The 11,681-nt window shown below is 47.6% G+C and overlaps 1 protein-coding gene across 1 annotated transcript in view; it reads right to left on the bottom strand.

Moving 5' to 3' along the window:
• Window positions 1–8,338: 8,338 nt before the first annotated feature.
• LOC138372526 (mucin-22-like) overlaps window positions 8,339–11,681 on the bottom strand; it is a 7,087-nt gene continuing 3,744 nt past the window's right edge. Inside the window, exons 2-3 of the mRNA XM_069337997.1 lie at window positions 9,810–10,568; window positions 8,339–8,538 (exon numbers count right to left, since the gene is read on the bottom strand). Of these exons, the coding sequence (XP_069194098.1) occupies window positions 8,339–8,538; window positions 9,810–10,568 (959 nt within the window). The remainder of the gene's footprint in view (window positions 8,539–9,809; window positions 10,569–11,681) is intronic.

Raw genomic sequence — 11,681 nt, forward strand, 5'->3', positions numbered from 1 at the left:
GAGGGAACGACTGTGACCCAAGAAGACACCAGTGACAGACAAGGAGTTCATAACACCGTATTACTCCCCACCACCACCACCACCAACACTACCACCACCACCACCAACACTACCACCACCACCACCAACACTACCCCCACCACCACAACACTACTCCCACCACCACTACCACCACCACCACCACCACCACCACAACTACCACCACCACCACAATCACCACAACTACCACAACTACCACCGTCCTCTACGCCCTGAGCCTGCAGGTCAAACACTGCTTCTGTCAAAAGTAAACAATGGCTAATATTTCCTTCTGTCACTTTACTCCCGCTCTCCCGTCCCCGTCAACAGCCAGCCCGTCCTCTCCAGCGGTCACAACGTCACTAAACTGATGCGCTAAATGACCTGAACCGAACCGAACCGTGAACCCAGGAATTGAAAACAGGACATCACGTCAATTTCGCGCGTGACGGGTTTATACGTCAAAATACGGTGTACTATGGAAGCTGTCGGGTTGAACCAGCGGCCAAGCCTTTACACAACCGCTTACGAAACCTCTACAGCATTTTACCAGCCGTGGCGTCTTTGTTTATTAATGTATTAAACTGCATATGTGTATGTACTGACGGTACAATATGGTATATTAATATGTATTGACGGTACATATTAATACATATGTATTAATACATATGTATTAAACAACTAAGGGGTTGTTAATAACTATAACCCTGGGTTGTGAAGTTTGGAAGCTATTATAAACGTTGAAAGATGTTCAGGTATCGCAAGGTAATTATCAGGAAAGAGCGCCAAGCCATTACGACTATATAGTATTTGGAAGGGGTGGGGGAGGGGGGGGGGAGGGGGGGGGGAGGGGTCAGGATACTTGGACGGTCGGGGGATTGAGCGCAGACCTGCAAGAAGCGAGACTGTCGCTCTACCCTCCAGGCCAGGGGGGCCCGGGGTCAGCTCGCAGTGTTCCTAAACGTTTGACGACTCCTGGGAGCAGGTGAGTGGTGTCTCCGCTCTGTGTGGAGGTTCATCACACACTGAGAGGTCAGACGTGTTCATCGTACCTTACTGATACCACCTGGCGGGGCGGGGCGGGGCGGGGCGGGGCGGGGGGGGGGGGTGTCACTAAAGAAGAGATCTGCACCGTGTTCTGTGCAACGGGCACCTGGTGGTAGCCCCGTTTGAGGTCTCATTCCGTTACCTTTGCAATCATACCAACTCGACCCCCACACAGGCTACAAGGGTACAGGATGGGGGGGGGGATCATACCGGACAACGGCTTTTATTTTCCCTGTAGTACGTACATAATGTGTTGTTATACCGTGTTCCCTGGAGGATGGGGAGGCTCGGAGGACGTCGCCACCTGTCCCTGGGCTCGCCCGGGCTCTTCGCCACAGAGTCCTTCCTTATCATCAGCCTCTTTATCTTACTGACCAGATAAGGATGCTGCTCTAAGGGAGGAGTACCGTCCGTCGGAGTCATAATACTAATAAGGTACCGAGCCAGAAAGAGTATTTAGCACCGTTTAGTACCGTGCGTTAAGACGACTTGGTGCACCGCCTCTTTGGCCTGCCTGGGCAGGTCAGCGAAATAGACCTTTCTACCCCCTGAACCTGCTCCGTCAGGTGACGTCTCTGGTCCGGCATCAGGTCATGAATCATGCCACTTAGCTGTCCAGGATCTGGGAGTCCTTCAGGCGTCCCTGGAGTAATCTCTCCGGTGCCAGTGCCGCCCTCTTTCGTGCCGTGAACTCTGGCCCCAGGCTGGTTGTGCCCTGTCGCCTCTCTCACCCAAAATTTCCAATAAATCTTGGTCAGATTGACGCGGTAGAGATAACTCCCGACCTTATGTCCACTGTATTGACCACGTGATTGTAATCACTCCCGACCCTGGTGGGAGTGATTCAAACCAGACCGCTGGACCAGGGCTGTGGGCATTATGTCCTTCATGTCGTAACATCCGAATGAATGGGTCTATATACCGTTCATGAGCACTCTTGTCCTACAACTTCTAAATCGTATCCTGTGCTACTGTCTAATTCTTTTGGCGAGGTCTAAATCCTCTCTCAACTCGGCCGCCGGGAATGTAGTTTCTACTACATTCACGGCGGCTTATACTGTTTGCTAACGGTATACTACCTTCATTTTTTTTCTAACCCCAACCCACACACTCTAAATAATATTGTATATAAAACAAAAAACAAGTCCACTCATGGATGTCAACCAATAAACTCACACTAAACATAGAAAAGACTTTTTTACATTTTATTTGGAAACAAATTATCCAACCAAACTCCCCTTCACGTAGACAATGTCAACATTAATAGTGAAAATGAGGGGAAGTTCCTCGGTCTGTACATAGACAAGAGACCTAACTTCAGAGTTCACATTCAATACAAAAAAATAAAACACGTACAGATCCAAAAATAACGAAGTACCTAATTACATCTTTCTGGTACCCCAGTACCTTGTGCTGCCCACTCCCCCAGTACCATGTGCTGCCCACTCCCCCCAATATAATACAATATAAACATACAACATGGTAAGCCTGTACCACCTAATCACCATCATTTCTACCTTCACAACCCATTGTATCTTCTTTGTATATAAATAAATAGTGACCCCACGCCCACCGGGGGTCACCCTGACCCCCTGAGGTGTGCAGGTATACACGCGGGTGTCCCAGGACGCTGCCACCACAGTCACCCTTCACGGGTGAGGGAGGGACGGGTGAGGGAGGGACGGGTGAGGGAGGGACGGGTGAGGGACGGAGGGACGGCTCCAGTAATCAGATTAGTGAGCGAGGCTGATGAGCTGCCACCCGGGCGACGCCATGCCGATAACACCGACACACAGATCGAAATGTTGGAGTCCAGAGTGTGCCTTGTCTGGGCCAGGCCGGCCAGTGCCCGCCAGTGCCTGTGTCTCCTGGGCCGGCCAGTGCCCGCCAGTGGCTGTGTTCTGGGCCGGCCAGTGCCCGCCAGTGCCTGTGTTTCCTGGGCCGAGGCCAGCCAGTGCCGGTTGGCCTGGGCCGGCCAGTGCCGGTTGGCCTGGGCCGGCCAGTGCCTGCATCCTGAGGGACATTATTGGGGCTTGTGAGAGACTGCTGGAGGAGTCCCTCTCTGACCACTCATGGTGTCCCACGCCGCAGAGAATAACTTCTGTGGCCTGAAGGTGACCCTTGCGTTGAGAAAACATATCTCTGTATTGTTGTCAGCGTGTGCGTGCGTGCGTGAGTGAGTGTGAGTGTGTGTGTGCGTGAGTGTGTGAGTGTGAGTGTGAGTGTCTTGGGATAGTCAGGTGCCAAGCCTCCGAGTGGCAGGATAGTGTGTCTCCTCACTGATAACTGCCCAACTATTTCATGCATTGACGAGGTCTACTTTTATGATGCCTACTTTGATCATACCTACATTTCCTTACTTTGATTTCACCATAATAATATTGCTTGAGCCCCCAGGAACTCAAGGGCTCCCTTAGCTGAGCACAACCCCCTTTTACCTCCACATTTAAACACAACACAAATCACAGAGCCCGCCTCTCCATCCTGGAAGTTCAACTTCTGCCAGCCCTGGAAGCGCTGGCAATTGCCGGGTTGAATTTTGAGAGCCTGGAGAAAGTTGAGGAGGCAGTTAGAGGAAGAGTGAGGGGGGGGGGGTAAGTGGTGGTGGTGTAGGAGGCCAATGTGGCGACAGGTAAGGGTCGTGACGCCGCCAACTTTCACCATAACGCTGTGAATAACTGAGGCTGTAGAAGCAGCAGCAGCAGCTGCTGCCCGCGTGGTCCGTCGCCTGTGGCCCGGTGGTACAGCAAGAGTGTGTGTGTGTGTGTTTACTAGTTGTGTTTTTGCGGGGGTTGAGCTTTGCTCTTTCGGCCCGCCTCTCAACTGTCAATCAACTGTTTACTAACTACTTTTTTTGTTTTTTTGTTTTTTTTTTCCACACCACACACACACACACCCCAGGAAGCAGCCCGTGACAGCTGACTAACTCCCAGGTACCTATTTACTGCTAGGTAACAGGGGCACTTAGGGTGAAAGAAACTTTGCCCATTTGTTTCTGCCTCGTGCGGGAATCGAACCCGCGCCACAGAATTACGAGTCCTGCGCGCTATCCACCAGGCTACGAGGCCCACACTACAAGCTGTGTGTGTGTGTGTGTGTGTGTGTGTGTGTGTGTGTGTGTGTGTGTGTGTGTGTGAGTTGGGGTCATACTCTCGTTGATGCCTTGGGAATTTGGGGATAAATTTGACATGTTGAGTGCAAGTGTGTGTGTGTGGATGGAGGAGCTTTGCGAGAGCTGACTCGCCTCTACTGCTAGTACTACTAGTACTCTAGGCCGAGGTCTGCTGTCTGCTAGTACTCTGGGTACGGTCTGCTAGTCACTCGCTTGGGTTAATGAAAAAGGGTTTCCTGAGATCAGAGACTTAGTTTATTGAAGGATTTGCAGCTGTGGGTTCCTGAACTGCTTATTGCTGTGTTACAACATTTCTTGAACCTCACGATTCTAGGACTAAATTTGAATGGCATTAGCGAAGGTATTACCCTTGGAGGGGAAGCTAAGGGTGACCTAGTTAAGCAGGGTGTTAGCCTTCTGCTCACCTTAATCTAGGCTGGGACTTTTGCCCTATGTGTAGTTTCATTTTGCTGTACCCTTAGGGATTTATTAGACGAGCCTGGTGTTAAGTGCCTAGGGTAAATCCCTATAGAGGATTTAGAAACAGTACCTAGTAGAGGATTTAGTACAGAAAACACCAATATTGTGAATAATATTAAAAATATATTTACAAAGAACATAACGGAGTAATATTAATTAATTAAGAAACATCACTCAGTAGGCTTCCACATCTCAGTCTTCTGACTTTTAAAGTTCTAGAACTGAATTATTAATATAGGCAAAAGCTCCTCCAATCCTGACATCACTTCTCGAAAGACAAATATAGACACACTTTACCCTATCCCACACTTACACACTTACTATAAATGTGTATCCACAGAGGAAAAAAAAATTATCATAAAGTTTACACTTGGAAAATATGACACGAGACCTGGACTCTGTGTATTTAGTACTTCCTACTACTCCAAACAGCTCTGTTATCCCGCATGTAAATCAGCTTCAACTGATTTACATGCAGGATATTGAGATATATACAAGAGTTGTTACATTCTTGTACAGCCACTAGTACGCGTAGCGTTTCGGGCAAGTCCTTAATCCTAGGGTCCCTGGAATACGATCCCCTGCCGCGAAGAATCGTTGTTACATCCAAGTACACATTTTACTGTTGCGTTAAACAGAGGCTACAGTTAAGGAATTGCGCCCAGTAAATCCTCCCCGGCCAGGATACGAACCCATGACATAGCGCTCGCGGAACGCCAGGCGAGTGTCTTACCACTACACCACGGAGACTGTAAGACTGATATGGCTTTTACAATGGCTTAGCTGATATGGCTTTTACAATGGCTTAGCTGATATGGCTTTTACAATGGCTTAGCTGATATGGCTTTTACAATGGCTTAGCTGAATTATGTGACGTGGTAAATCCCCGCCAGGACCTGGGACCTTCCTCTCGTCTTCCCGGCTCCGCCATGTTTGGTCTGGCGGCCCTCTGACTCCTCCAGACGCTTGTCCTCACAGGACCAGATGTCCTTACCTCGCGATCATTTCGGGGCTCGACGTCCCCGCGGCCCGGTCCCCGATCACGCGTCGTGGTTGCTGGACTATTGGGCTTTTGGAAAATCTCTGAACATTCTAATAATACTCTATTGTAGCAAATATAAGAGCCCCCTATTAGCTAACAGAAGACGTTTATTCGCCCTACAGGTTAGAAATGTTTGCTAAATATATTGAAGTACTACTAAGCTGGGCGGAGGAGTAATGGCGGCCATCAGTGACACCTGTCTATGTACAAATAATAATAATATACATATTTTTGTGTACACATTAGTAACAGAGCGTAGTCTAGTTAGGGAGGGTGAGGGTGACCTCCCTAAGTCACATAACACACAGAGATCACACTAACGTGATGCATCAAATGAACAAATCCACAAGGGCCGTGACGAGGATTCGAACCTGCGTCCGGGAGCTTCCCAGACGCTGCCTTAATCGACTGAGCTACGGCAGGGTTAAAAGGGTTGAAACCGAAGTTCTAGAACTAGATTTAGAACTTCGGTTTCAACCCTTTTAACCCTGTCGTAGCTCAGTCGATTAAGGCAGTGTCTGGGATGCTCCCGGACGCAGGTTCGAATCCTCGTCACGGCCCTTGTGGATTTGTTCTAAGTCACATATATTACTATCAGGTAAACCATGTTTACATTGTAAACTCGTTCCGCTCAACAATGGTTTTTCTGGATTATGAGGGTTTTGGCCCAATAGCAGCTTGGGAACGCGAACTAAATGTAATTCAAGTAAGCTCTCATTACTCTCTCTCTGATCCACTGTTTGTGTTCCGCCCGCGGACGTGGCTACACATTAACAGTGCTAGCAAGCTTATATACATTTTTGTACAGTCGTTCGTGGACAGGGTTAGAGGTCTGTTAGAGGTCGTCATGTAGTTCAATAACGAGCCTTCAGACACTGATCTTAGAAACATTGTCCCATTGACTTAACCCCATTTATGCTATGTTTCCTTTTGGTATAACCATGTCCTAATCCAACTTACTATAAGACCTCCAATACCGTGAGACTCTATCATTTTAATCAATCGTTCACGTGGCACGGTGTCAAACGGTTTGTTGAAGTCAAGCAAGGTACAACGTTCTGCAGTGAACGACATGGAAGAAAATGCAGAATAGAACCAGTGAAGAGCAGAGGTGCCATGGGCACAATCAGAGAACACTGTATGAACATCAGAGGTCCGCGGTTGTTCAACGTCCTCCCAGCGAGCATCAGAAATATTACAGGAACAACCGTGGACATCTTCAAGAGGAAACTAGATTGTTTCCTTCAAGGAGTGCCGGACCAACCGGGCTGTGGTGGGTATGTGGGCCTGCGGGCCGCTCCGAGCAACAGCCTGGTGGACCAAACTCTCACAAGTCAAGCCTGGCCTCGGGCCGGGCTTGGGGAGTAGAACAACTCCCAGAACCCCATCAACCAGGTATCAACCAGGTTAAGGTACACGGTACATCACAAACCATTAAGGTACAAGGTACGTCACAAACCATTAAGGTACAAGGTACGTCACAAACCATTAAGGTACAAGGTACGTTACAAACCATTAAGGTACAAGGTACGTCACAAACCATTAAGGTACAAGGTACGTCACAAACCATTAAGGTACAAGGCACGTCACAAACCATTAAGGTACAAGGTACGTCACAAACCATTAAGGTACAAGGCACGTCACAAACCATTAAGGTACAAGGCACGTCACAAACCATTAAGGTACAAGGTACGTCACAAACCATTAAGGTACAAGGTACGTCACAAACCATTAAGGTACACGGTACGTCACAAACCATTAAGGTACAAGGTACGTCACAAACCATTAAGGTACAAGGTACGTCACAAACCATTAAGGTACAAGGCACGTCACAAACCATTAAGGTACAAGGTACGTCACAAACCATTAAGGTACAAGGCACGTCACAAACCATTAAGGTACAAGGCACGTCACAAACCATTAAGGTACAAGGTACGTCACAAACCATTAAGGTACAAGGTACGTCACAAACCATTAAGGTACACGGTACGTCACAAACCATTAAGGTACAAGGTACGTCACAAACCATTAAGGTACAAGGTACGTCACAAACCATTAAGGTACAAGGTACGTCACAAACCATTAAGGTACAAGGCACGTCACAAACCATTAAGGTACAAGGCACGTCACAAACCATTAAGGTACAAGGTACGTCACAAACCATTAAGGTACAAGGTACGTCACAAACCATTAAGGTACACGGTACGTCACAAACCATTAAGGTACAAGGTACGTCACAAACCATTAAGGTACAAGGTACGTCACAAACCATTAAGGTACAAGGTACGTCACAAACCATTAAGGTACAAGGCACGTCACAAACCATTAAGGTACAAGGTACGTCACAAACCATTAAGGTACAAGGTACGTCGCAAACCATTAAGGTACAAGGTACGTCACAAACCATTCCGCTGCTTTATTTATGACGGAAAAGAATAATAACAAATTTGTCAAACATGAACGGCTTTTAGCAAAACCAGGTTGTGAATCATGTATTAATCTGCGTTTTTATTCAAGATGAAGGCGAATGAATTTTTGCAATTATCGATTCAAGCAATTTTCCCCAAATAGACGTTAAACTAATTGGCGGAGAGTTCGGCACAATTGATTTGCCGCTTATCTTGAAAACTGGCACCACATTAGTCCTCCCTCCACGACTCCGGCACTCTGCCTGACTCTAATGATGTATTATACATGCTTCTCAATGGCTTACAAAGTTCGTCTTTGTATTCTGTAAGCATCCTGGCAAACACTTGGTCAGGCTCTGGAGATCTGTTTGGCTTGAGTTTTTCTATTTCTTTAATAACATCCTCCCGCAACCCGTTCTCGCACTTGCTTACTGTTAATATTGACTTATTTAATAAGTGCATATGTGACATACTAATTGATTGTGAATATTTTAGTTTACCTTGAAAAGCTTCATAAAAAACACCGACCTCACCTAACCTTCTTAGTATGTTAAGATAAGCATCTTATTGCTTCTTATTTACAATTATTACTTAACCTATACCGTTGATAGGTTAAGTAATAATTGTAAATAAGAAGCAATAAGATGCTTATCTTAACATACTAAGAAGGTTAGGTGAGGTCGGTGTTTTCTATGAAGCTTTTCAAGGTAAACTAAAATATTCACAATCAATTAGTATGTCACATATGCACTTATTAAATAAGTCAATATTAACTGTAAGCAAGTGGGAGAACGGGTTGCCTCCCGAGTGACTACTAAACTAGTCAACCTGTCCACTTCCCTACCAATATAGAATGTGGTCGGCCGAAGGCATAAAGTTAAGTTCTTACTGAAATACAGAAACAAAATATTATTTCAAATACTACTCGTCTCTCTGTCGTTAACAGTTACCTGGCCACGCTCAGCTTTTCATGGACCTTTCCTTTCTCTAATCTTTGGTCGATATAACAGAAAAAAAAATTAAACTCAAAACAATGGATATAAATTGGTTAAGTTTAGATTCAGGCAAGACCTGGATAAATACTGGTTTGGAAACGAACTTGCTTATGAAATTTCTGAAACAAATTAGCGGGTAACATAACAGAAAGGGAGGGATGAATGATAGGAGTGTTTCAAGCGTAGGCTAGACAGAGTATATGGATGAGTTAGGGCAGATATATATATATATATATATATATATATATATATATATATATATATATATATATATATATATATATATATATATATATATATATATATATATATATATATGAGGGTGCCGGATATGGCCCAATTGGCCTTTTGTAGTGTCTGTGCTTCTCTTTTGCTCTTCTGGTTACTGATTGATAAAGATTAAGCCACCCAAGAGGTGGCACGGGCATGAATAGCCCGTAAAATTGTGTTAGCTCCTACACCACTTAAATAGGTTGCTAGGGGAGTGCAGGGGAAGTGTCTGTGCTTGGCAGAACGTAGGTAGGCCAGGCCAGGCGCTCCCCTCGCCCCCGTAGCTAGGGCTCCCCGCCCCCTTCTCCGCTGTAGCTAGGGCTCGCCGCCCCCCTGCCCTCCGTAGCCAGGGCCGCCCTTCCCCCCCCCCCCTCTCTCCGCTGTCGTGACCAAATCCCCCAGGTACACCGTCAAAAATGGAAAATTTTCACACGTACAGAATAAAAGGTAAATTCTTTCTTTTTTGTCGCCGCGGTTGACGCTGGCGGTCACATGGTTGGTGCGGTTGACGCTGGCGGTCACATGGTTGGTGCGGTTGACGCCGGTGGTCACATGGTTGGTGCGGTTGACGCCGGCGGTCACATGGTTGGTGCGGTTGACGCTGGCGGTCACATGGTTGGTGCGGTTGACGCTGGCGGTCACATGGTTGGTGCGGTTGACGCCGGCGGTCACATGGTTGGTGCGGTTGACGCCGGCGGTCACATGGTTGGTGCGGTTGACGCTGGCGGTCACATGGTTGGTGCGGTTGACGCTGGCGGTCACATGGTTGGTGCGGTTGACGCTGGTGGTCACATGGTTGGTGCGGTTGACGCCGGCGGTCACATGGTTGGTGCGGTTGACGCTGGCGGTCACATGGTTGGTGCGGTTGACGCTGGCGGTCACATGGTCGCTGCGGTTGACGCTGGCGGTCACATGGTCGCTGCGGTTGACGCTGGCGGTCACATGGTCGCTGCGGTTGACGCTGGCGGTCACATGGTCGCTGCGGTTGACGCTGGCGGTCACATGGTCGCCGCGGTTGACGCTGGCGGTCACATGGTCGCTGCGGTTGACGCTGGCGGTCACATGGTCGCTGCGGTTGACGCTGGCGGTCACATGGTCGCTGCGGTTGACGCTGGCGGTCACATGGTCGCTGCGGTTGACGCTGGCGGTCACATGGTCGCTGCGGTTGACGCTGGCGGTCAGAGAGTCGCCGCGGTCTTAACAACGCGGTACGAAGCTCCGGTTCAAAAGCATAACATTTCTTTTATATTTAGTCCTATATTGACTATGTATTCTTTCGTTTTAAAACATCAGAGAATTTTTATTCCCTCTGACAAAAATCGTCGCGTCCTGATGTAATTTAAGTATAAGTTGACTCCTATAGGAGGCCTACTCTTTCGTAGGCGTATAGGCCTTAGTGTAGGCCTCGTGTAAGTGGAGGAGGAGCACGTACGAACACTCCGAATAGTTTTTATTTGTTATTCATTTCGTGTGAATCTCTAAATCGAACTTTTGGTTCACGAAAATTTTATTTTGGAGCAAAAAAAAAAATGTCGCTCCCTGAAAAGGGAGTAAATAACTGGTACACGTTGATCATGGGGGGGTGGCGCCCCCTGCCGGTGGTGGGGGAGGTGGGGGGGCGCCCCCTGCCAGTGGTGGTGGTGGGGGGGTTGACATGCGCCGGGGGGGGGGGGGGGGGACGCAGCTCCCTCTCCCCCCGACACACACACACACACACACACACACACACACACACACACACACACACACACACACACACACACACACACACACACACACACACACACTGACCAAAGAGCCAGAGCTCAACCCCCGCAAGCACAACTAGGTAAGTACACATGCCAGTCAGAGGTATGCCACTAGCATAGTCCCAGAACTAAGCGGCATGAGTTACGAGGAAAGGATGATTGAGATGCATTTCACGACACTGGAAGACAAAAAGAGTAAGGGAAGACATGATCAGTACCTACAAAATTCTCTGAGGAATTGACAGGGTAGATAAAGATAACCTTTTTAACACGGGTGGAACGCGAACAAGGGAACACAGGTGGAGACCGAGTACCCAAATGAGCCACAGAGACGTCAGAAAAACTTTTTCAGTGTCAGAGTAGTTAACAAGTGGAATGCATTAGGCAGTGATGTGGTGGAGGCTGACTCCATACACAGTTTCAAATGTGTGTAAATCACGAAAATAAACACGTGATTAAAAATATGACAGTGTCAGACCACGGAGGAAAATTGAAACAGGAATTTCCTGAAGTACTTTCGTATATTAATACTCCTTCTGAAGATGTATTAATATACGAAAG

The sequence above is a fragment of the Procambarus clarkii genome, chromosome 39 (genome assembly GCF_040958095.1).
Source record: "Procambarus clarkii isolate CNS0578487 chromosome 39, FALCON_Pclarkii_2.0, whole genome shotgun sequence".
Lineage (NCBI taxonomy): Eukaryota > Metazoa > Arthropoda > Malacostraca > Decapoda > Cambaridae > Procambarus > Procambarus clarkii.